This window comes from Rhinolophus sinicus, linkage group LG06 (genome assembly GCF_036562045.2).
Source record: "Rhinolophus sinicus isolate RSC01 linkage group LG06, ASM3656204v1, whole genome shotgun sequence".
NCBI lineage: Eukaryota > Metazoa > Chordata > Mammalia > Chiroptera > Rhinolophidae > Rhinolophus > Rhinolophus sinicus.
In genome coordinates this window covers 41,804,300-41,832,127 of record NC_133756.1, presented here as the reverse complement: position 1 = coordinate 41,832,127, position 27,828 = coordinate 41,804,300, and the positions used below count along the sequence as shown (strand labels likewise).

General features: G+C 36.3%; 1 protein-coding gene across 1 annotated transcript in view; it reads left to right on the top strand.

Moving 5' to 3' along the window:
- PIGK (phosphatidylinositol glycan anchor biosynthesis class K) overlaps positions 1 to 27,828 on the top strand; it is a 111,149-nt gene that overhangs the window by 8,269 nt on the left and 75,052 nt on the right. The window contains exon 3 of the mRNA XM_074337057.1: positions 4,831 to 4,922. Within this exon, the coding sequence (XP_074193158.1) occupies positions 4,831 to 4,922 (92 nt within the window). The remainder of the gene's footprint in view (positions 1 to 4,830; positions 4,923 to 27,828) is intronic.

Genomic DNA, 27,828 nt, shown 5'->3' with positions numbered 1-27,828 from the left:
CGTCTCTGCACTTCTCCCTTCTCTCCTACCCCGCTCTCGCGATTTGCCCACCTTTAGGTGAATTCAGTAGTGGGCCTCTTCGTCTTGCCTGTCTGCTGTGCAGGGAGTCCTTTGTGGAGTTATAGTTGTTCGATTAGTTGTAAATTCCAGGGGAGATTTACAGAGGCTCACCTCACACTGCCATTTTGATGACGTCTCTCTATAGGTTGTCTTTATCTGCTTAATGTGTGTCTATCAAATTGGGTAGTAACCTCTTTGGAGGCAAATCTGATTGTCCATCATTGTATTCTGAACAGCTGGGACAGTGACTGGCATATGCTGCTCAATGAATGTGATGAATGAATGAATGTTACATTATAGTGTAATATGTGTGCATGCTTGTCTTTATTGAACTCTGGGATTCTTGAGAAAAAGACCTATGTTTTTCAATGATTTTTGTATCACTGTGCATTACATGGTCCCTGGCACATAAGTGCTCCACTAACTAGTATATACCGTGTCTCCCCAAAAATAAGACCTAGCCTGAAAATCAGCTCTAATGCGTCTTTTGGAGCAAAAATTAATATAATACCCGGTCTTATTTTACCAAGACCAAGTCTTTATAATATAATATAATATAATTTTTCATTTTTTACATGAGGCAAGTCAACTCTAAAGAGCTAAATGACTTACCTCCGCCAGGTGAAGGATATGATGTGGGTTAAGACCCAGATCTCCAAATTCCTAAACCGGTGCTTTATCCACTGTAGCATATTGCTTTTTTTTTTTTTTTTTAGCCGTTGAGAAAGGTTAAAAAGAAAAAAATGTTTGTGTGTGTGTGTTTGTGAGAGAGACAACCACACAGTTGAGTGAATTTTTTATGTCATTGTCCTTGAAATTTTCTAGCCAGCTGAAAATTAAAACAGCTAACATTTGTTATGCAATTACTAGGTTCCAGTCACTATTTATACGTTCTGTGAGTCAGGTAGCATTACCATTTTATAGCTAGGGAAATGGAGGCACGGAGAAGTTAAGCAGCTTTCCTAAGTTTATAACAGCTAGTAAGTAATAGGGCCCAGATATGAATCCAGGCAGCTTGACTGGTCTAGTAATTAACACTGCTTGGGAGCAGTCTGAGGTCATTATGGTTTATATTCATTATTATTTTAATATATAATAAAAATCATGTTCATTAGATATCTGGATGGTATTGGATGCTGAGATTTTTAATGTTCCATGATGGCAAATATAATTCAAACTTAGTTTAACAGATTAGTGAAATGCTAGAGCCTGTGCTTAATCAAATATATTGGTGAGTTCAAATAAAGTAATTGGAAGTGCTCAGCGCAGCATACAAATGAATATTGACTGATTTTTCTCTTTAGGATACATTCGTAGGCATAAGGCTATGAAGTCATGGAACATAATTGCCCTCTAGAAATGCTGTACTTCTTTTTCTAATCCCAAGCCAACTGTGTATTATTGATTTTTATCTTCTTGACTGCTGAGCAACAAATTAAATTTTGTTTTAATCTGTATTGTTTTGATTCTTAGTAAGGTTTGCTTATTGACCCATTTTTTTCCCTCTGCCTTTTTTGTTATTGGTGGTATGAATTATCTTTAATTTATTTGGATTTATAATTTGGTATTTTTAATTCCCCAAATAGAATACATGTAATCAATTTTATTTTTCTTGTGCTTGGAAAGTATTTGGATAATAGTTTCACTGCTGGGGATTCACTTAATAACATCTACATGATTAGGAGATACAATAAATTTGACTTAATGAAAAAAATGTATAAAAGTGTGAATTGGAAAAAAGGATGAGGAAATAAAGAGGCAAGAAAGGGAGCTGATTTTTTTGAAAAAGGAAGGAAGCAAAGAATGTATAGCATTTCAAAGCCAGTAACTCTTGTTGAAAAGGAAGAAAATTGGAGAGCATGAATTAAAAGAATATAGTGGGAATATAAAGGACGTGGGTAGAGGAATTCAACTGAAAGTGCAGAAGAAACATGCAACTATAATTAGCTTTACTAAGGCCCAAAGAAGATTGTCTGAATGTTGGAGGCCTTGTAAGTTTATTGAGAGTAGTTTTATTAAAATCTATAATTATCTACAGGTTGCTAGAAGTAAATAAAGACATTTTCTTGTTCTCCAGGACAAAACACCTTCTATATGCTACCCTTCCAAAGAGATTTTATGAAGGAATTGAACAAAAGCTGCTCAAGATAAGGAGACAGATTTTTATTGATGATTAAAAATGGGGAAAGCTATCAGGAGGCAGGCCATGATGTACAAATTTGAGAGGATAACTTGCTCTACAGGAAACTAAAGGCTCTCCTGATTAGTCTTTCTGTGGGAACTCCTAAAACAGAGTCACTAACTGTGTGTGCAGACCACTAATTGCCAAAAGGCTCATTCTTTAGACCAAGAGCCTATTAGCTTATACTGCACACACATTAAAGCCTTCCTTCTCCTGGGAAACCTCTAACTGAACACTTCTCTAGTCTCAACCTGGGTTTTACATGAGAAATAGACGTGAAAAAGAACTATTACTGAGCATTTCACAGTAACTGTAGTTTTCGTATTCTGTGCAGTATTTTACACATTAACTCAGTATGATGAGACTTCAATAAATTGTACTTAAATGGAAAATTATGAAATTTGACCAGGGTCAGGTTGAAAGTACTAAACATGCATTTCTTTCAAGTTATGTAATTTAGATTTTAAAACAATATGTTTTTCCCCTCAGTTTGAATTAATTGGTTTTCAGTCTTGACTAGTGACCAGAGGTAAATGAAATGCTCTTTTGCTCTTGTAATATGATTGAGAAAGCTTTTATTACCAGAGGGAGGTAGAAGGAAAATTGGATTCTATTTTACACTCAGGATCTACTTTGAATAAAACATTTTTGCCTCTGTTTAAAAAAAAAAGTTATAAAAATAATTCATATTCATGGTTAAAAAAAGTACAGTGTGGAAGGGCTCCTCTTTGACCCCCATTTTTATTCTCGCTAATCATTGTCATCAGTTTCTTCTGTATCCTTTTAGAAATTTCCAATGCATATAATCACATTTGTATCTACCCCTCCCGGCTTTTAAAAAGATGAATGGATCATACCACATGTTCTTTTACAACTTGCTTGTTTTTTTGTATGTCCTTCAGTGAATATGTGATAATTTAAATTGGTATCTCCTCATCCCTTCTCTTTTTTCAGTCTTTATGTCCTGTTTTGTAAATTGCTGGTGAAAATGAGGGCAGTTTCTTAGATTTATTCTCATTAAATACTAGAATAGATGACAAAAGCCTTTTGGGGTAGTAAAATGCACTGAATATCTTGGTTTTTATTTTGACTAATTTAAATATAAATTACACTATTTCTGCTCAAGTTAGGGAACCTGTAGTTTTTCTTTCTTTTTTTTTTTAATAGGTAGTGATTTTGTTTCTAGCTTTTTAGTTTTGATTTTTGCTAATACAGGCAATGTTATAATGAAAATCCTTGACTACATAGTTTTGCATACTTATAGGAGCTAAATCAAAAGATAAGTACATTTTCAAACTTGATGTATGTTGGATATTACCTTCTTAGAAGGTTTATATTAATTTACATTCACATCAGGAGGATATGAGGATTCATTTCCCTACACTCTTGCCAATACTATGAATTATCAGACTTTTGAATAGTTACCAATTTGATTTGTGTTTTTATAAATTATGGCAGAAGTTGAGCATCTTGAAGAGTTTTATTGTCCATTTTTAATACTCTTGTTATGAAATGCTTGGTCTCATTCTCTGCCCATTTTTCAAAATTCTTTTGTTCATCTTTTATTGTTGTAATTTTTTCAAGTTTTTCATTTCAGGTAGGATTTTATGGTATTTTCACATGTGGAGTTTACATTTTTATATAGTCAGAAATTTTAGTTTCATTGGATTCCAGGTTGAAAATTCATTTTAATAAAAAAATCTCGTAGTTCCTTTCTATTTGCAGGGGTAAGAACATTTATGCTATTTTCAAAACTGTCCTTGTACTTAACTATGAGCAGAGGCTTATGGTAGGAGGTAAGGGGGTGCTTGGTGTGTAGGTTTGCTACCAACTGACCCCATTTCTGTTTTGGAATGGATTCTCAGGAGGGCTGACTTCTGAGCTATGATGTTAGATTTTCCTAGTACCTTTGATAGCATTTTTAGGAATGTTTCTTTTTCTTTTTTTTAAATGCCATTTTGTGTCACTTTAGAACTTTTATTTTCTATATCAAATACAGAAAAATAATTGCAAAATATTCTACTAGTGAGGTTGCTTTTTCGTTAAGTGTAAAACTAGTTTGAATTGTTTCTAGTTTTCTGTTCAGTTCAACAGCTTCTTTATAATGCATTCTCTTATGTACATATAAAAGTGTTTTGTAGGTTATGTTTTAGACTCTATTTTACATTTTTCACAACTAAAATTAGGAAGCAATCCAGAGTGAAAGGAATATTATATAACCCAAGGTAACTAATTTTGTTTTCTATTCTGTGAAGAGATTATGGGCATTGTCTTTGATTTTAAAGAATTTAATCTTTTAGAAACTGGAACGTTATAGAATCACATAAATTGACAATAACTCAGTTGGTTCAGTATTTGATTAAATTCCCCAAGGATTTGTTTTCTCTTAAGCTGTATGGTCTTTTTATTTAATACAATCTCTCTCTAGAGAGATTGGTTTATTGACAATTCTTCATGTACTTTGCTTTTTCTAAGCCTCACTTACAGTAGACTCTTTCTTTAGGCATCTCTAGCTAAAGAGAAATAATTCTGTAACTTAGTGGCTTATTTTGATTCACAAAAATAATACATTTGTTTTAATACTTTAGGTGTGTACATCCCGATTCTGGTTTAATTATCGACATGTTGCAAATACTCTTTCTGTTTATAGAAGTGTGAAGAGGCTAGGTATTCCTGACAGGTAAGAAATCTTCATAAAGCTTAACTCTGAACCTCAATGAAAATCATCCTTAGATGATTGTTATTATATTTGTATTTTTATGCTTTTGTAAAGATAAGAAAACCTGATTTGAAGTTTGTTTTATTGTTGTTAGAACATACCATCATGTATAAAGTAGCCCTTGCTTAAGACTATAATGGCAAATTATATAAAACATCAATTAATACTAAGGTAAAAAGATTTGATAAAGTATAATTGTTTAGTATCATTTACTTAATCATTAAATGCCACAGTCTGGGTTTTTAATTGCCGGCAGCTGAAGAGTGATTGAAATAGAAAATCAATGTTTTTTACAAATTTTTATTAAATTTACTGGGGTAACAATGGTTAGTAAAATTACAGAGGTTTCAATTGTACATTTTTATAATACATCATCTATATGTTGCATTGTGTGTTCACCAGTTGGTATTTTGATATGGATTGCATTAAATCTGTATATTGCTTTGGGTATTATGGCCATTTTAACTATGTTGATTCTTCCAATCCATGAACACGGAATATCTTTCCATTTCTTTGTGTCTTCTTCAATTTCTTTTAATAATGTCTAGTAGTTTTCAGTGCATAGGTCCTTCACATCCTTTGTTAAGTTTATTCCTAGGTATTTTATTCTTTTTGTTGACATTGCAAAAGGAATTATTTTTTTTCATTTCTTAGAAACAGAATTTTTGAAAGCATATTGATTATTATACCACATTGACGGGAAGGCTGTAGCTTTAAATAGTCAGGAACAAGGAAGGTTTCTTTTTTTTGAACAAGGAAGACTGTGTAGCAAAGAAGACATTTCTAAAAACCATGGCATAAAACTAGTCCAGTGACAGTAATGCAGCTGTGATTTGCTGAAGGCTACACTCAGTAACCCCAGAGCTGCTACTGTTGCCTTTGGAAGCTTCATGTTGGTACTGCTGCCTGCTGCCCAAATCCAGCCTTTGCTGTCCGAGCTTCTTAGGGAGGTGGACTCTGCTTCTATGGAGACTCATATAATGAGACATTTCCCAATTATGTGACGGAATTCAGGTACCAGGTAGAACCTCCACACCTTCACCCCCAGATACATGTCCTTTATTGGTTTGCCAGATACAATAAATCTGTTTTTGCTACTACCAGAGCAGTTATGGAAGAAACTGCAGTCAGTTTAGTTGTTTAGGTTTGATTTATTTAGTCCTATGGTATGCTCTACCTTTGAGCCAGTGCAGAAAGAGCTTTGCAGTGAAACAGATCTTAGTTTGAAATCTGGGGTTAGTGGCGGTTTTGGTTAAGTCACTTGGCCGTACGAAGCCTGTTTCCTCGGTTCTTACATGGTGATACTAGTACCTTCTTTGCAGTATTCAGGTACTTGCACTAAAAATCAAATAGAGATATGTATAAAGTGCTGCAGGAGCAGACAGGAAGCAGTGAATGACTCAGGAAACAAAGTTATATTCCATGTAAAATGGTTATTTTAGCCTGAGAAGCTGAGAAGAACTGTAATTTAATTCCTATATTTCAAATGAAAATTAAGACAACTTGACAATATTACCATTTTTAAAAAGAACATTAAATCTGAGAAAGGATGATTTGTTATATCAAGTATAAAGGTATTGTTGTAATTAGCCAGCTATTATAATTTGTCAATTGGCTCTCCTCAAATAGGTCTATATGGATTAATCCTTTGATTTTTACCTGTTGTTGCTTCTTTATCCTATGTTCTCCTCCAGGGAGCTACTATGTATGGTTTGGCAACAGTTTTCACCTTGGTAAATGAATCTTTGTTTGATTTATAAAGTTATTATAGTAAATGTTTAAATGGTTTGAGTAAAAGCTTATTCTTGTATCAAGTGATTGCCTGTCTACATCTCTGGTTATAAAATCTTTGTTGGGGAATGAATTGAGGGTTTAAACAGTTGGTGATTTAAACCATTTGTTATTTAATAAACAGAAATCAAAGAAAAGATTCTATTTGGCTTTTAGCCTAATGTGCTGAATACTCTTATTGGTGACTTGTCCCACTTTACTCCTACCTGGAATTAAGTATAAGAATATAATTATAACTAAATTTTTATTCAGAAAGTAAAAAATTATTATGAAATAACAGTTTAGAAACTTAAAATCATTAAGAATAGTTTTCAGTTTTAAAACTTGTATTTAAAAATACTGTTTGAATTATTTTATACATTGGTCAGTACATTTAATAACAATTATGAGTAGAGCTCTGGTTTCTTAAAAAAAATGTGTTTGCTTTTTTAAAGGAACATTTTACTTTTGTCTTGAAATGAAAAGTATTTGCATTTGGTTTTCCCATATGTTTCAGTAAGAAATTAGTCATGTCACAAATCAGTTACTAAAATACATGTCATTGATTATTGCCTTTTTGGAAGTTCACATAAATTCTGTAGATCCTGTTTGAAATGTCACATTAGTTATGTCACTACTGTCACTACTCTTGTTCTGATTTGATTTACCTCTGATATTCTGTCTGTATTTTACATACTCCAACCACACTGTACTAGTCTCTCTGCCTGGAATGCTTGTCTATACTTCTAGCTCAGCGCAACCTAAACCTGGCTATGATTTGGAATCACTTGTGGTGTACACTGAAAATATTGATTTCTCAGTTTCATCTCTGGAGGTTCTAATTCACGAGATCTGAAGTGAGGCCCAGACATCAGCTCTATGTGTAGTTCTGATGCACAATCAAGTTTAGAAAGCACAAGTTTAACCTTTACCTGATCTTCCAAATTTACGTTGCTCGAATACTTCTTCAAAAAAGCATTTCCTGATCCGCTTTTATGCTTCTATAAGTGTCCTGTGTATACTTTGATTATAACATGATTATACTAATTTAGTATGTCTCCCTTATTAGATTGTAAACTCCTTGAAGGGAACAAGGATTATATTTTATTTCACTTTGTGCTTCCAGCATCTAGCATAGCACCTGGCACATAGTAGGTGCCCAGTAGGTACTGGATAAATAAACACGTGACTTGGAAATACTTTATCAGGCAAAGCAAACACAAGTTTGTACTTTAAAAGTAAAAGCATTTCTATTGCAGAAATTGTTTTAATCTACTTTTTAACAATACCAATCTGATATAAAAGATATTTTAATAAACAGGTTGCCATAATTTTATAATACTATTTCAAAATATTGATTCAGGGAAAAGGGATTTTTATACTTATGGGGGAAAATAAAAAGACATGCTCCTAAGATCTTCATGAGATCTCCTAAGATTTTCATGCCCTCCAGCCTGACTGTTAACCATTTCATATCTGAGTTTTATGTAGGAAGCTGTCTTGTGCTCTGCGCCCATACTTTCTGTAACCTTACCCGACCTCAGACATTTTGTTTTTATCTGCTTGGTTTTAGTTTCCTGAAACATTTTTCTATTTTTAAGAAATGTTCTGCCCTTAAATAATTGTTTTGGACTAAACCCCTGTTTTGCTACCTCCAATATGCTTAATATACTTAAGATGAGGAAGAAAAAAGGCATTAAGCAGGGGTTACGTTCTAAAGTCAGTACATGAGGCAAAAATTGAGCCAAAATTATTCTCAAAAGCTTATTAAATAGCACATGAAGTACAATGTGGTATTGTCTTACTTAAACCATTTAAATATTTCCTAATGACTTACAGATCAAACAAAGATTCATTTACCAAGGTGAAAACTGTTGCCAAACCATACATAGTAGCTCCCTGGAGGAGCACATAGGGTATCAAAGCAACAACACTTAAAAATCAAAGGATTAACCCATATAGACCTATTTGAGGAGAACCAACTGACAAATTATAATAATTGGCTAATTACAAGAATAATACCTTTATACTTGATGTAACAAATCATCCTTTCTCAGATTTATGTACTTCCTGTTTTCTTTGGTGGAACACTTGATGAAGTGGTTTACTTAGCATTAAGGGACGTGTTATATCAAAATACACGTATCTTGAATACTAGAATTGTGATGCCCATGCTGTGAGAGGCACTTGGAAATTGAGGCTGACTGAGGGAATGGAGAATCATAGTTCCCATCTCATGTTTACTTTGGGGCATATACATTGAGTATTAGGATAGGTGAGATCTGTCTCTCCTTTTTCTTTTCTTTTCTTTTTTTTTTTAATGGTTTACCTCCATTACCAATTGGGTGGATGTGAGTTTTTGTAATGATCCCTGTCCCATAAAGTGTTTCTATAATTAAACCCAGCAGCTTTTTTGACTCTTTTTTTTCCTTACTCTGTATTTTCATCATTATGTGAGATTAATATTGCTATTTTAAACTTTTTATTCTTCATCTCCCCTTATTCATAAACTCTAGTGTATGCAAAATAAAATTCAGATCATTTATGCTGGAACTCAGGGCTTTCGCAGGCTGGTTCCAAATATGATTCTCTGATCATTTAATTTCAATTCAGTCAATTCTTTGTTGTGAGTCCCTATATTGGCCTCTGTCATTGCCTTACACTGGCCCTTCCACCTGCACTTCTTTCATTCCTCCCTTACTTCCTAGTTTGCCTATGCCCAGATTCAGTGCATGCATTCCCTAAAGCGTGGTTCTCCTTACATCAATACTATTTATACGTCTATCATGACACCTTTTTATGTGTATCAGTCTTATTTCTTCAAGGCTGGTTCTGATACTATGTTTGTATTCCCCACAGTGCATGTTTGGTATATTGTGCAGAGCTGGATGAATGAATAAATAATGTACTAAAGTCCCCTAGCTAAGTGGAACCTCCTTGGTCTTGGCTAGAAGGGAAATATTTGTGAATACTGCTAATTTATATTCTCTTTAAATCTTGTTTGTCAAACTGCACTGAGCTAAATGTGCTCTGTACTTGATTTTATAAACTATTCCCTATTGCTACTGTAGGGATCCATGAGTGGGGTGATCTTACCAGAGAACTTTATATTCATTTCTTTTTATCAGATAGAAGTCCATAAAAGTCTCGCATAAGACAAATTAACTTTAACTTTACTTATTCTCTAACTTCCTACTATTTAAGTTCCCTTGGGGTGAACTCTTTTTTTGTCCTTTGTCCCTTTTAACTTCTTTCTCAAGTAATAAATATTAGAATTAGAAATGTGAATTCTGGTAATTTTTCTATAAATTAAAACAAGAAAAAATTACTAATTGCCTATTGTCATTTTTAAAATTACATTGGTAATATAGCTTTTGACTATTGCTCTTTTATGCTGACGTGGATTCGATGATGTGGAAAAGAGGACTTTTCTAAAGTTGAGCATTAATCAGATATTGGAGGAATTCTCTTGTATACTTTCTTATTAAAATAATGTAGAGAATGGCCTGGTTATTACGGTTCTTTGAAAATGCTTGTGGCTTTTTCTCCATGAGGTCAGCCAAAATGGACCCTTATTTCCGGACTCCTTCACCTGCCCCATTACAAACATTCACTATCCACTATAATTCAGGTGCTATGTTAGGGATTTTATAACGAGTTATTTCATTTATTCTTTGAGGCCTTTATGAGAGATTGTATTTTTCCCATTTTACATATTAGAAATGGTTACTCAGCGTGGTTAAATGACCTACTTAAGGTCCATTAACAGTACCATTAAATAATAGAACCAGAAAATACGTAGTTGGAATTGATGTCTTTTGATTTTATGGCTGGAGCATTTCTATTGTATCAAAGCTATCTCCTCCCTAAGCAATTAGAACTGTTACTATTTATGTAGTATTTATAATTAGAGAATTCTTTTGATAATGTCTCATTTTATTCTAATGACAATCAGAGGTTAGTGTAATTATACACGCTGATCATTTAATACCTTATTAAATTCAAAACTGTATATCTACATGTTGAATGTAGTGCTGGGATGTTATGAAAATAGTTAATTTAATAAATGTGAAGAATGCCACTCCTATGATCCCATTTGCTTATTTTTTTTCCATAGTTTTTACTATTGTCTAAGTCTTCATTATTTCATGTTTCATGTACTTCATGCTTCTATACTTCATAATGTTTGTAACTGTAATACATGCTCTGTACTTCAGCGGCTTTGTAGCTGTTTATTCCGTCTCTAGTCTCTTTTCCCCTGCTACTCATCCTACACACAGCTGTTAGAATTATCTGTCTCAGACACTGCTTTCATCTTTTCACTCCCACGATCAAGAACCTGTAGTGACTCTGTTGGCTCTCTAAACAACCCAAAATATACTGCTTTGTTAATTTCAACTTACTATGTTCATTTTTTTTTTGTTATGGCATCTGCTGCACAATACGTAGTCATTCCCATTTCTTTTTCTTTTTTTCCTTTTCTTTTTTCTTTCTTTTTTACCATTTATCTTACCTAGAATACTTGGACTATCCTTTGTGCTCTCTTTTTCTACCCATCTATCTACCTTTCTTGTGTGTTACTATGTAGAACGTTGTACAGGGAGGTCACTGAGTGAATTTTTAAAACCATTACAATTAATCTGTAAAATTTTCTAGATACATATATATTTAAAATTTTATTTTATTACTTTTTATTTTATGATTTTGCTTTGTTTTTGTGAACAAAAGGACTAGTGCTTTGTAAATAACTTGCAATATGTTATCATAGTTATTGTCAAGATACTATTAATTCATGCCTTTGAATGTTCTGATTCTTGTCTCCTGTCACTTCTCAATAATTTTTTCTCACATACTCCATAAAAGTATAAATAATGCTGTTGAATATGGATACTGTGTATTCTGAACAAGCTGTCATTTTATTCTCACATTGACAGCTGATCAGTCTGCCATTCCACATGATGTTCCTAATCATTTAATATTACGAATTCATTGTATAACATCTTGCCTAGGGAAACATTTAGAATAGTTACGAAGTTGAAATGTGCTCTAAGAAGGGGAATAGTCACCAAGATAAAAGGAGCATTTTGGCTACAGCCATCTTGTTCTTATGTTTAGATAATAAGTAGGACCCATTTGCAAGACTAAGAATATGCTGAACGGTTTTATGGAGCAAAGGGGAAATTTCTTTATTGATTTGTACATAAATAGGAAGGTTTGGGGATGTTGAAAATGCCAGACGTTATTCCTTTATCAATACCACAGTGTCTTCGTTACTGACACTATCCTCATAGCTGGTAATTTGTTTTCCTTGACTTTGTTAATTTTTAGAATCGTCTTGACTATTCTTGGGTATTGTTCTTCCATATTAAGTTTAGAATCAGCTTGTCAACTTCATAAAACCCTGTTGAGATTTTGATTAGCATTACAGCGAGCTTTAAATTACCTTAGAGAGAATGGGTTTCTTTATAATATTAAATCTTTCAATTTATGAATTATATGCAACGCCATTTAATTATGTGTTTAACAGCTTTTGACTAACTTTTATAATTTTTAATTTTTCTCCATAACATTTTTAGTAGAATTTTCAGTTTTTCACCAAGGTAATCCTGAATTTAGTAGTTGGTACAGCCTACAGAGTGTGAGAAATCATCCAGGTCAGAGGAATCCAGAACAGTCACTGAGGAGAAGGGCCACGTTGTCCCTCAAAGTTCTACCTTTTGTTATTTAGGGCAATTCCTGGCTGTGCTTGCTTGCAGGTTATACTTAAATTTTATTTCCTACTGCATCATCAGGCCTTCAGTAAATGTGGAAATGGCCTGAAAATGTTACTGCTAGTTTTTTATTTTATTTTTTTATCTTGGACAATTTATAGAATCTCTCTTAGCTTTAGTGCCCTGATCTGTACGATAGGGAAACAATATCTACATGGGGTGAATCTTGTTGGTTTATCAGTCTGGTTGGGAGTAATTCCCACCTCTCTTCCCTTGCATCATTCCACAATCTCTTGAATCCGCCTACCATGTTTTCTGATTACTTTGATTGCATTGGTCTAGCATCAAGTAACTTGGAATTAATTTAATGATTCTAAATGCTAGTTTTATTATTACTGTGACAGTCTTAGTCACCATAAAAAGGGTCATAAAAAGGTAGAGAGGTTTGTAAGTTGAATCATTTTCAGTCATGAGTTGCCTGTATACAGACTAGACGGGAGTAATAGGCCTATTAGAAGGAAAAGGAGAAAGGAACAGATGCTTGCAAAATAGCTGAGTCATGTTAGTGATAAAACACTGGATTACATAACATTCCACAAATTTTTATTGTTGAGATATCTAAAATTACTTTTGAGTTCTAGTCTTTGAAAGGCTTTATGCTTGAATTTCCATAAAATTGTGTCTCTTTTTAATATTCATCCTTTTTATTTGAACCAGCTTTAGCGATTTTTTGAAATTAAGAGAGCCTGACTAGAATAAATATTAAGGTGTGGGTAAAGGTTTAACAAAGCCCTTTCCTTTTACAAAAGAATTGATTTTTTGTTCACTTTGTAATTGTTTCCTTGGATATTTGATAAAGGTAGACAACATTACTTATGGTAAAATGTCCCCTTATTGATTAGATAACTGCAAATGAACTGAGATAAATAAATCATACATACTTGAGGAGAAAGCCATACCTTTGGGCTTCTCTGACTGTGATGATTCTTTTAATTAGGCTTGTTCCTTTAGGGACCCTGAAAACCATGTCTACAGAGTTATTGCGTAAGATATTGACTGCAGTGGGGCACGAGACTTCTAAACCAAAGTATATATAAGTCTCATTCCCTCATACCTGAGTTGTCTCACCTGAAGGATCAAAGAGAACAGCTTGAGAGCATCACAGACACACATACATACACTTATGCCATGCTATCAGCTACAGGCTCTTGGACTTGAAAGAGCAAGTCCAAGACAGTTGTGTGTATTACTGTGCAGATTGTTGTGAGGGTACTCCCATGGAACAGAAATGCTTAATGCTGCCTATATTAGTTTCCTGTTGCTTTTATAACAAATTTAGTGGCTTCAAATAATAGAGATTAGCTCTGGAGATCAGAAATCCAAAGTAGTCGTCGGGACTGCATTCCTTCTGAAGGCTCTAGGGAAAAATCGATTTCCTTGCTTTTCCCAGCGTCTAGAGGTGGCCTGCTTTCCTGGGCTCACAGCCCTATTCTTTATTTTGAAAGCCAGCAGTATCTTCAGTGACTCTTCTGTTGTCACATCTTCTTCCCCTCTGTTTTTGCTGTCACATTGCCTTATCTGACTCTGACCCTCTTGCTTTCCTCTTATAAGGACCCTTGTGTTTACATTGGGCCCACCCAGATAATTGAGGATAATCTCCCCATCTTCAGATGCTTAGTTTAGTCATATCTGCAAAGTCTCTTTTAACCTTTAAAAGTAACACAGTCACAGGTTCTGGGGATTAGGACATGGATGCCTTTGGGGGCCATCTTCAAGCCCACCACAATGTTTTACTGGCGACCATTTGCTGTTCTGTATCCTTCTAATTGAGTTTGATGCCAACTGTGGTCATCTTTCGAGTTTGTATGTTTAATGGATCCTATTAAGAAGACATCTGGACGTCGTAGGAATGGCGGCAACGGGGTGCACTTTTTAAGTTCTCCTCTGGATCTTATCACAAATGGGACATCTATAACCCATCAAAGGACTCTGTGCTCATCATGTAGAACAGCTAAGAGACTTGTGCAAGGATTACTTGAAAGTGGGCAAATTGGGTGAGCAAGGGAAGAGGGAAGGGAACGTGGAGACGCGGCCCACACCTTCAGCTGTGGAGATGGGGCCCGCATCTGCGGCAGCGGAGATGTGGTCCGCATCTGCGGCTGTGGAAACACAGCCGACATCCACAGCTGCAGAGACGCAGGGGATCCCAGGACGGAACAGAGAATGCAAAAGCCAGGAGGTGGGCTCTTTCCCTGTGTCCTAAGTTGATCTCTCCTGCCGAGGGGGCAGCATATCCATCCAGCATTTGAGGCAATAACCTCAGTGAGACCTCCAGTTGGGCTCTACCTCAGACAAAGGACACAAACTCCATACCTGGGCCCCTCCCCCTGCTTCCCCCCCCCCCCTTCCAGAACTGAACTGAGGAGGAGTGTCAGATTACAGAGGTGCCTTAGTGCTCAGGCTTTGGGAAGACCGGTGTGATGCTCTGATCCAGGGAAGAGGCTGGGAAGAGTGTGATTTTTGCTGGGCTGGGAGAGAAGACCCCTCTATCCCCAGCCCCCACTCTTTCTGGCCTGCCTAGGGCAGGGCAATTACAACTGCGGAGGCACTCCCAGGGATCAGCAGTAGGCGGCAGACGCAGCTCTGGGCTTTTAGCAGCTCAGAAATCTCCCGCCCACCACATACACACATACACACACACACACACACACACACGGAAGAAGTGCCCTAAGACTCAGGAGAACTGGACACAGGGCTGGTGGTGCTACTCTCAGTGTGCATATGTGCCAGCGAGGGCAGAAACTGCACTGACTTTGTAGAAACTACCATCTAAACCCCTCAGCCCCATGCATTTAAATCTGTAGTCCCAACGTCACTCTGGGCACCAGGTGACCGGCTCTGCCTGCACAATACACAGAGGACTCTTGGTATAGCAGAGGACAACCTGGAGATTACTTGGTGGGCTTAAGCCAGGACTGGCGCTGCTTTTTGTTCTGTTTTGTTTTGTCTTTATATCTTTGATATCTTTACCTGTGTCGAGTGTGGGTTATGGGTTGTTTTTACATGTGAATGTATTTGATTTTTTCTTTGTTGTTGTTGTTGTGCTTGGTGATTTGCTTTGTTCTGAAATTGCCCTACCAGGGCCCAGCTTAAGAGGCACAAGATTCAACACACCCAGAGGCCAATTCCAGACCAAGCCAGAGTACTACCGGGTTTGACCTACAAGTGACACACCCAGAGGGAATTCTCTACAAGCACAAGAGCCCATAGAGGCCAAACCACATTTAAGTGGTCAACCCTCATGCAGCAGAACACCCTGCGGTGGGCAGAGCCAAGTCTCACAACTAGTCAGCCTAAGAGTTAACCCCACCTACTCACAAGTGAAAAGCAATTAAAGATCTTCTTTAACAGGACAATATACACAACACAAGAGTCACCTTTGGAGCACACGCAGAGGAGAAGAATGAAGTAGTGCAAGTCAAATATAAAGAACACATACTACATAAGATAACCCAGCAAGAACTAAGAACTCTAGGGGATCTACCTAATACATCGAAGCAAACACAGAGAGTCAGCCAGAATGGGAAACAAAGAAACATGTCCCAAATAAAAGAACAGAAGAAACCTCCAGAAATGGAACCAAATGAAACAGAGGTAACCAACCTATTAGAGACAGAGTTCAGAACACTGATGATAAGAATGATTAAGGAGCTCAGAGACGACGTAAGGAAGGATAGAGAAATCATAATGAACAACCAGTTAGAAATAAAGTACACAATTACTGAAATAAAAAAATCACTTGAAGGAATTAACAGCAGGTTAGATGAAGCAGAGGATCGAATCAGCGACTTAGAAGACAAGTTAGCAGAGATCACCCAAACAAAACAACAGAAAGAAAAAAGAATAAAAAACAATGAAGATGGTTTAAGGGACGGAGGAACAATGGCGGCATGAGGTGAGCCTCTGTAAAGCTCCCCTGGAATTTACAACGAATCGAACAACAAAAACTCCACAAAGGACTCCCTGCACAGCAGACAGGCAAGACGAAGAGGCCCACTACCTAAATTACCTACAGGTGGGAGATTCGCGAGTGGAGGGAGGAGGAAAGGGAGAAGTGTGGAGACGGAGCCTCGCTGGCGCAGGACGCAGACCTAGCTCAGTGCTCCGAGCTCCCTGCATCCCGGAACTACCGCAGCTGCAGGAGAGGGAAGAACTCGGACTGCTAGGGCTCCGCTTATGGCCCACAGGGCTGAGGGGGCAACATATAACACGGCTGAACCCAACGCTCACGACAGAGACCTCGGAGAAAAGACTGAGGGAAGAAGGCTGAAAACGGTGGTTTAAGGCTTCACTGCTGCAGAGAATGGAGCCTTAGGCACTAAGACTAGCCGCCCCCTCCCTCCCCTCCCAGAGCTCGCCCCGCCCCCACCTGCCCGGTGCTAGAAGCGGAACAGTAGCAGTGTCAGATCAAAAGAACAGAATACTTGCTGTTCTGAGAACTGTGGACCACAGACACAAATTCGCAGCCCAACTAGTTCCAGCAAAGGGGAGGGAGCTGTGGAAGCAGGACCGGCTGTGGTGGTGGTCGCTGCCATTGCTCTGGGCCACCTCTCACAGCTCACCCCGCCCCTGGCCCCACCTATCTGGGCGGATCCCTGCAAGAGTAAACAGAACTGCTGAAACATACTGGCTCTGAATCTGGTGCAGGAAGAGCTTTGGAACATCAAAAGCTCTCTGCATACCCACCAGGACACTGTGCCCTGTGACCTAGACAAACTATTAACAGAGGAGAAGCCCGTCTCCCAGGGAATCCCCCCATTGTGTGAGAAGCTGGAATAGTGCAGAGAAAACATAGCACTACCGTGTGGGAGAAGAAAAATAAGCTGCAGTTGGAAAAAAAATAAAACATTCTACCAACAAGTACTGGAAAACAAAAGAAAGACCGCTTCATATCAACCTGTTGCAGAAGCCACTCCTGTAGATGTCTAGGAAGAGAAATAGTAAACCAGTAATTGCCGTGAATAACCAAGGCAACAAGATAGCTCAGAAAGAAAGTGAAGATGGTTTAAGAGACCTCTGGGATAACATCAAGCGCAACAACATGCGCATCGTAGGAATACCAGAAGGTGAAGAGAGGAAGCAAGGGATTGAGAACATATTTGAAGTAATAATGTCCGACAACTTCCCTAACCTGATGAAGGAAACCAACATACAAGCCCAGGAAGTGCAGAAACTTCCAATCAGGATAAACACCAAGACACATTATAGTTAAAATGGCAAAGGTTAAAGATAGAGAGAATCCTAAAAACAGCAAGAGAAAGACAGAGGGTTACATACAAGGGAACTCCCATAAGACTATCAAATAACTTTTCTAGAAAAACATTGAAGGCCAGCAGGAAGTGGCAGGAAACACTCAAAGTGATGGAAAACAAAGACCTACAACCTAGATTGCTTTATCCAGCAAGGCTATCATTTAAAGTTGATGGAGAGATAAAGCGCTTCCCAGAAATGAATAAGCTAAAGGAATGTATTACCACCAAGCCAACATTGCAAGAAATACTAAAAGGACTTCTGTAAATAGAAGAAAGATGAAAAAAAATCTAACTACAAATTTAAAAATGGTAACTATGTACCTATCAATAATCACTTTACATGTAAATGGATTAAATGCTCCAATCAAGAGACATAGGGTGGCCGAGTGGATAAGAAAGTAAGAGCCTTGTATACGCTGTATACAAGAGACTCACCTCAGAGCAAAAGACACACACAGGCTGAAAGTGAAGGGTTGGAGTAAGATATTTCATGCAAATGGAAATGAGAAAAAAGCTGGAGTTGCAATACTTATATCTGACAAAATAGACTTTAAAATGAAGAACATATTAAAAGACAAAGATGGGCACTATATAATAATAAAGGGATCGATCCGACAAGAGGACATAACCCATATAAACATCTATGCACCCAACATAGGAGCACCTAAATATATAAAACAGATATTGACTGACATAAAGACAGAGATCAACAGTAACACTATTATAGTAGGAGACTTCAACACACCTTTGACAACAAGGGACAGGTCTTCCAGACAGAGGATCAATATGGAAACAACAGCCTTAAATGACACATTGGACCACTTGGATTTAATTGGTATTTTCAGAGCATTTCACCCTGAAGCTGCAGAATACAAGTTCTCAAGAGCACATGGAACATTTTCCTAGATAGACCACATGTTAGGCCATAAAACAAGTCTTGATAAATTTAAGAAAATTGAAATCATACGAACTGTCTTCTCTGACCACAGTGCTATGAAATTAGAAATGAACTACAGGAAAGAAACTGGAAGACACACCAATTCATGGAGGCTGAATAACATGTTACTAAATAATGAATGGGTCAACCAGGAGCTCAAGGAAGAAATCAAAAGATTATCTCGAGACAAACGAAAATGCAAACACGACAACCCAAAATCTATGGGATACCACGAAAGCAGTCCTAAGAAGGAAATTCATAGCATTGCAGGCCTACCTAAAGAAACAAGAAAAATCACTAATCAACAGTTTATCTTCACACTTAAGGATCTGGAAAAAGAACAGCAAAATAAGCCTAAAGGGAGTACAAGGAAGGAGATAATAAAGATCAGAGCAGAAATAAATGAAATAGAAACCAGAAAAACAATACAGAAAAATCAATGAATCCAATAGTTGGTTCTTAGAGAAGATAAACAAAATCGACAAACCTTTAGCCAGGCTCATTAAAAAAATGAGAGGACCCAAATTAATAAAATCAGAAATGAAAGAGGAGAAGTGACAACAGACTCCACAGAAATACCAAAAATTTTAGGAAATTACTATGAGTAACTATATGCCAACAAATTTGACAATCTGGAAGAAATGGACAATTTTCTAGAGGCGTACAACCTCCCAAGTCTAACTCAAGAAGAAACAGGAAACCTGAATAGACTGATTAGCACCAGGGAAATTGAATCAGTAATCAACAATCTCCCTACAAACAAAAGCCCTGGACCAGATGGCTTTACAGGTGAATTTTACAAAACATTCAAAAAAGAATTATCACCTATTCTCCTCAAGCTTTTCCAAAAAATTCAGAAGGAGGGAAAGCTCCCAAATACTTTCACGAACCCACTATCACCCTGATCCCAAAATCAGACAAAGACACCACAAAACAAGAAAACTACAGACCGATATCTCTAATGAACATAGACGCAAAAATCCTCAACAAAATATTAGCAAACGGAATTCAGCAATACATTAAAAAGATCATACACCATGATCAAGTGGGATTCATCCCTGGTATGCAAGGGTGGTTCAATATCCGCAAATCAATTAATGTGATACACCACATTAACAAAATGAAAAATAAAAATCACATGATCATATCAATAGATGCACAAAAAGCATTTGATAAAATCCAGCATCCATTTATGATATAAACCCTTAAGAAAGTGGGAATAGAGGGATCATATCTCAACATAATAAAGGCCATACATGATAAACCCACAGCTAACATCATACCCAATGGGGAAAGCTAAACCATTCTCCTTAAGATCAGGAACAAGGCAAGGTTGCCCACTTTCTCCACTTCTATTCAACATAGTCCTGGAAGTTCTAGCCACAGCAGTCAGACAAGAAAAAGTAAGAAAAGGCATCCAAATTGGTAAGGAGGAAGTAAAATTGTCATTATGTAGATGACATGATACTATATATAGAGAACCCTAAAGACTCCACCAAGAAACTATTAGAGCTCATAGATGAATTTAGTAAAGTAGGAGGATACAAAATTAATGTTCAGAAATCAGTTGCATTTGTATATACCAATAATAAAACATCAGAAGGAGAAATTAAAAAAAACAACAACCCCATTTACAATTGCTCCAAAGACTATAAAATACCTGGGAATAAATTTAACCAAAGAAGTAAAAGATCTGTACTCAGAAAATTATAAGACACTGAAGAAAGAAATGAAAGAAGATACAAATCGATGGAAACACATACCATGTTCATGGATAGGAAGAATTAATATAGTTAAAATGTCCATATATTGTCCTAAGGCAATATACATATTCAACGCAATTCCTATCAAACTACCAATGACATTTTTCACAGAAATAGAACATATAATCCTACAATTTATATGGGACCATAAAAGACCCCGGATAGCCACAGCAATCTTGAGAAATAAGAACAAAGCGGGAGGTGTAACAATACCTGACATCAAATTATACTACAAAGCTACAGTAATCAAAACAGCACAGTACTGGCATAAAAACAGACACATAGATCAATGGAACAGAATAGAGAGTCCAGAAATAAATCCATGCCTATATGGCCATTTAATCTACGACAATGGAAACAAGAATGTACAGTGTTACATATAGAAATGTTGTGTAAGAGGTGCACTCGGTTTCTTTTGAATCAGGTGAATAGAATTATGATTACAATACTTTGAAGAGTTAATGGGTAGTGAAGAAGGTAGAAAAAGTGACTGGAGGATGTTGACTGAGAGAGAAAAAGGGAGCACAGACTGTGGGGACTTAGAACCAAGACAGATTTTTGATTTTGAGACAGATGAAATTTAGAGCTTGGGGGAAGATATCAAAAGAGAGGAAGAATTAAAAACAGGAAAAGGGAATAAAACTAATTTGAGGGTTCTTGGTATTTGCATTGATTCCTCTACTTAGGACACTGATTTTTTTCCTAAATTAGGTTGAAAAATATTGGGGAAACCAATAAAAGGAGGCTGATGTATTTGAGGTCGTATGACTTAGGAGAGGTGCCAGGTTGTTCGGAGAAAAAGGAAGGAAGGCAGACAACTGGTGCCCGTGGGGTGGAAAACATTCATTCACTTCCTTCTTTCCTTCCTCCTTTCTTTTCCCCTTTTCTTATTCCCTCCTTCCCTTTTCTAACCAACAAATATGTATGGAGAGCCTGTGGTGTTTAGAATATACTTGGCAATTTGTATACTTTCAACTGAAGTGGGATATAGGGATGAGATAAGGGCAGGGCGGTAAGTATAGCCTGAAATGCTTTAGTGCTAGCAACCTCAAAATAAGTCAGACTCAGCTTGACATTTCACCACAGAAGTGGCGATAGTAGTAAGTATTGCTGAGAAAGTTCTGAGGACTTTCAAATGGAGAATTGATAGAAAAAATGTTATAATTTTGTCATGCTATATCTGACTCTTTCAGGGATATTAAAAGGATAAGTGAAATTGACATTTGTGAATCTAATTTTATTGCTTTGGAGAAAAGATACTTCATAGAGTTTTACATTAATAGTTTCCAAGAATTTGACCTGAGCATGAAGGGAGATTACTCAATTCAGTAAAAATGTACCCTGACATTAAATCCTTATGCTCACCCGTTTACTTATATATAAGACTGTCTCTCTGTCCAAGGCTTCAAATCATGAAATTCAGATGTTATTTTAGAAAGTAAAATCCACATTAAGCAGAACTTAATTTACCTAAACTGTCAGTTTTTCTTACTATAGGGAAGCAAAGGACAATCAAATAGGATCTTATTAAGAAGCTTATAAATTTACGACTATATTTTAGGATTTATTCTGGGCAAATAAAATCTAATTTAATTTCTTATACTTCATCTAATTCTAAATATTTTTATATGTAATAAAAGTAGATATTCAGATGTTAGCTTTGATATACTGATAAAGATTGTTGTTTAGTAGATTATATTATACATATTCAAGAAAGTAGTTTAGATATCATCTTTATTTTTTTGCATTTCATTATTTACTTAGATGTTTAGCTCTTGCACTAGGTTTTTATAAGCTGGTGAAAACTGACAAATTATTTCTCCCACAGAAGTATAACTGCATATTACAAGACCGTATAAATATATGGTCAAATTAACATTAGTACACATAATCATTTGCTCAATTACATAATAAAATAAATTATCAAGTATCCCAATATTGAGTTACACAGCTCAAGAGGCATATAAAAATTAGATATCTGATTGTTTATTAGCAAACACCCACTTTTTTTTTTGCAAGGGAGGTTGGGGAGAGAAGGGAAAAAACACACTTCAAACAAAAATAATAGCTGGTTAACAACATCTAATAGGTATGGGAAAAGAATGAGAATTTCAAAATTTTTATGGTTAAGAATTATTTTAGCTACAATAAGAAAGCATCTCTATCTTTAAAAAGTATTTACTAAATTAAAGAGCTTATCCTACATTTTCTACACAAGACAAAGGCAGTGTTTTACTTGAAATATTTAATGGCCCCCTCCCATTCCTTTTGAGGCCCTCCTTGTTAAGTTGCACCTAAAAGTGCAAAAAATAAATTAACTGTAAAGCACTTTTTCTTTTTTGGCCTGGAAACATTAAAGATGTGCTTCTATATAATGTATATTTTCAAAATGGATGTTTCCTACAACAGCACAAAGTAAGATTTATGGAAAGACACTAGGTAATCACTGTACAACTTGGTAAAAAATCTAACAAAAATCAATGGTTGTGCAAACCTGATGCATATTGTTATGAATGCAGGAGATACAAACAAGTGAGTAAGCAAATAACCGCATAGGCTCTGCTTTCAATGTTTGTAATGACTGCAGGAACAAATCACGTAAGATCTAGAGTGTTCATCGTTCCTACAGTTTTAGTTCTGTGATGCTAAAAATACACAAGTATCATGCTGGATATTTTGATACCTAATCTGTTTAAATTTCTTATGTATTGATAAGATTCTGACATGGGATAGATTTAAAGGAGACTTTTAACTCAATACTGCATGGTTTCAGTAAAGGTGAACTGGTACAAATGACAAGCACATTTTAAATGCGGAACAGCAAGAATCTTTTGCTGCCGTTTTCCCCTGAAAATAAGATCTAACTGGAAAATAAGCCCTACCATGATTTTTCAGGATGACATCCACAGAACATAGCCCTAATGCGTCTTTTGAAGCAAAATTAATATAAGACCCGGTCTTATTTTCGGGGAAACACGGTATGTATCTAAATAGCTTGATCGTAATCCAAACATAGAGGTTCTGTCAAGCATCTAACCTGGTAAAACTGCTTTTCAGTGTTTCTGGAAGAGCTTCATCAGACTTATTCACCAAGCTAACCTTTTGGCTAATGTGTACAATATATTAGGTTATGTCAGAAGTTCCACTTGCAAGACTGTAGCATCAGACACCTCAGTTTTATTGACCATTGAAATCTTTGCAGCACAGACACATTTTAGAATGATACTTCTCTAAATACAAGTTGCTTGATGTTAAAAGCGCCATGCTGCTTTTGTCTTATGATCTCGACCACATCTTCATGTTTCATTTCACCTTCTATTAATGCTAGGCAACACGCCTTGGAGCTCTCTGTCCCAAGGCTGCCGCATAATGAATAGAAGTACAACCACCATATTCTTCACAAAACTTGATGTTTTTACAAGACTTAACCAGTTATCAGCAATCTGTTTGGATGGGGGTGCACCTTCATCAAAGGCCAGTCAAGGACACAGATTCCTTCTTTATCCATAATACCAATGCCATATATTGCTTCACATACTCTTACTGTTATAGTAACTGCATACTTAAGTTTCTCAAATGTTTAAAATCTCATTGGTTGTGTTGTGTATGAAAAGAAATATCATGTGTTTGTATGTGACTGCATGAGTATTGGGCAGTTCATTCAAGCCATGTTAATTTAGTTTCAAAATATTTGGGTTGTGAAATAATTTAAAAAATTGAATACAGAAGTGATGTAAAGAAACTTGAACATACTCCACCAGAAATTCTCAGTGCTTTGAGTAACGGGAAATGAAATGAACCTCCTCACCAGAAGCAAATCTTCAATCCAGTAACACTGAGCAATAGAAAGGAAGTGCACTGAGGCTTACCTCATCTAGGTCAGAACTGGAAAATGCTGTGCATATTTCAATTCAACACTTCTGTGTCCGGGTTAACTGCTCTCATGTGGCTTCTTGGTGGAATACTAATGAATTTCTACAGTTCTCTTGTCCTCATAAAACTCACGCTGTGCTTAGCAGTAATCTTCATTGTCCTTCAGAAACTCCATAAATGTGTGATGACAAAAAGGAATATGTTTATTCATCGAAAATTGTGGCTTAGTCATTCAGTCCACGGTGGCAGCTACACAGGCGGTGATGGCTGTGGCTGTGACAGAGGGTCCGGGGTGGTCATTTGCAGGGTGGAGGGAGTGCAGGTACAGACAAAGGCACCAGGCTGGTATTGGGTTTTGAAAAAAGAATTGAAATCAGAATATTCTATTCCCCCAACATTCTTAGTCAGATTTTATTTTAATTAAAAAAAGGTTTGGGGAAGATTTTTTAGTTTTTTTAAATGCGGAAACAAACTCTATAGCTCTAAAATTAAATAATTTTTTAAATTTAAAATTTAATATTCACAGTGAAGTTTAAGGCATAAATTTCATTGAATCATGAAAAATGGAAATACTAAGATGAGGTTCTTATGAGGAAAAGTGATATCCCTTTAATATTTGCTGATGTGAGTATAGAAATTATTTAAACATTTTCTTTTGGCTCTGCTCACTGCTTGGGAGTGGAGTGAAAGGTAATGCATTCTATTGTGCCAAAAAATGTAGTAGTGGATGGAAAGTGTGTGGGCTTTGAAATCAAATCTCAGCTCTGCTTACTAGCCATGCAACTTTGGGCAAGAGATGTGATCTCACTGAATTTCCTTATCTTTCGAATTGAGACAATAAAAGTCTTCACAGGATTGTTTTAATTTAGCGAGAATTAAGTAAGGACTCTAGCACAGCACCTGTCCCACAGTAAACTCAACAAATATGTGTTTCTACCATTCTGTACCCCACCCCATTATCTCTAGCATATTGTGGCTATATTTTGAATACTAGTAATCATTTCTATGTTAAAAGTTTCTTGCTCAGTACTCTGCCTTTCCTTTTATTTTAAATTTGCTTGTCTACTAAAATTCTGTGTTCAGTTACGTTTTTGTAAGTTCTACAATATTGTTGGACCTATCTTTTCTGCATTTAAACCAGTTTCCTCTTTTATTCTCTAGAAATGTGTAAGTACAATGGTTAATTCTATAGTCTTACTTTGTTTCCATTTTCCCATAAATTCTAATCTTTTTTCCCCATAATCTTATTGAAACGTGGAATATAAATTTTATAATTTGTATAAAATATTATAGTTAAGTGCCTGTGCAATTTAATATGGATTGGTTAAATCAAATTAATGTCAATGAACACAATTATATTGCTTTAAAAATAAGTTGTTGAATTACATTTGAAATTTATTATTATCTTTTGGTTCATTACTCTTTCATTTTTTTCTGTGATAGTCTACATTTGATATTTTCCCCCCTTTTGTCCTCGTTTATTTCTATGATCAAATTGAGGAGCATAAGTGGTGGCAAAATACTCTTTACCACCAGTGGTATGTCTCGGTATTTTATCCTTTGCCAAATAGATTTTTAAATTAAGAGGACTGATTTTCTTGCCATTTGAAAATAGAAATGTATCAGAGAATGCATATTAATGGTGTTTGCATATATTTTTCAGTCAAAATGTGTAATCAGGCATTGTGGTCAAATCCTAGGAATCTGCTCACAGCATTCTAAAGAGGTTACGTATAGACTGTTAAAATCTTCTACTGGTGCTAAACATGATTCCAAGATGCTTGTCGTAAAAGTAGTTGAGTTGGGGCGACTGACTAAATCTGTACAGATCATTACTGGAAAAAATTAACCAAAGGAATATTTCTGTTAAACATGAGAATATGTGAAAGATTGCACACAGTGATTTCCATTATGATGGACTATATGCGATCTATCAAGATTAAAAAAATTTTATCCTATGTATTTTGACAAAAATACATTATACTAGGTAAGTGGCATTCATTAATGCAGAATTCTTCTTTTTTTTTAATTTATTGGGGTGACAATTGGGGTGAAATTACGTAGATTTCAGGTGTATAATTCTGTATTACATCATCTATAAATCCCATTGTGTGTTCACCACCCAGAGTCAGTTCTCCTTCCATCACCATATATTTGATCCCCCTTACCCTCATCTCCCACCCCCCACCCCACTTACCCTCTGGTAACCACTAAACTATTGTCTGTGTCTATGAGTTTTTGTTTCTCATTTGTTTGTCTTGCTCTTTTGTTGTTTTTGGTTTATATACCACATATCAGTGAAATCACATGGTTCTCTGCTGTTTCTGTCTGACTTTCGCTTAGCATCATACTCTCAAGATCCGTCCATGTTGTCACAAATGTTCCTATATCATCTTTTCTTACCACCAAATAGTATTCCATTGTATATATATACCACAACTTCTTTATCCATTCATCTATCGAAGGACATTTTGGTTGTTTCCATGTCTTGGCCACCGTAAGCAAAGCTGCAATGAACATTGGAGCACACATGTCTTTATGGATAAATGTTTTCAGATTTTTTTGGTAGATACCCAGGAGAGGGATTGCTGGGTCATATGGTAATTCTATTCGTAATTTTTTGAGGAACCTCCACACTGCCTTCCATAACGGCTGCACCAGTCTGCATTCCCACCAACAGTGTATGAGGGTTCCTTTTTCTCCACAGCCCCTCCAACACTTGTTACTATTTGTCTTGTTGATGATAGCAATTCTGACTGGGGTGAGGTGATATCTCATTGTGGTTTATATTTGCATTTCTCTGATGATTAGTGATGTTGAGCATTTTTTCATATGTCTATTTGCCATTTGTGTGTCCTCTTTGGAGAAATGTCTTTTCAGGTCGTCTGCCCATTTTTCAATTGGGTTGTTTGTTTTTTCGTTGTTGAGTTTCATGAGTTCGTTGTATATTTTGGATATTAGCCCCTTATCGGAGGCACTGTTTGCAAAAATCTTCTCCCATTCAGTTGGTTGCCAATGCAGCATTCTTTAGGTTGACTATTTCTGTGAGCCATCCAAAATGTTCAAGAAATACAGTAACTTGTAATTTTGGTAATGCAAAGATTTGAATTCCAAGCCTTGAGACCGGTGTTCTTGAGTAAGTTAGTGAACTCGGTAGTGGAAAGTTGAGCAATAGAAAATAGGAAGAAGGAGATGAAAAACTGGTCTACATAATATTAATTTTAACTCTTACAGGAAAGGGGAGGGGAGTGGGCTGGACATCTCTGCTGGTTGCTCCCTCAGAGAATAGTTAATATTGGGGAGTGTCTGAAAGCAGAGATGAAGCAGTGAAGACTTAAGTGTAGGCTACAGGTGCAGGTGCAGATGATTGAGAGTGAAAATGGCCACCTTAGTGGTGGAAAAGACCTGCTGAGACAAGGGCCAGCAGTAGAATGTAGTCCCAGTGCCTTTCTGTAGAAGAGTCAAGGGCTTTGGGGAATTGGAGACTGGCTAGTTAGCCTC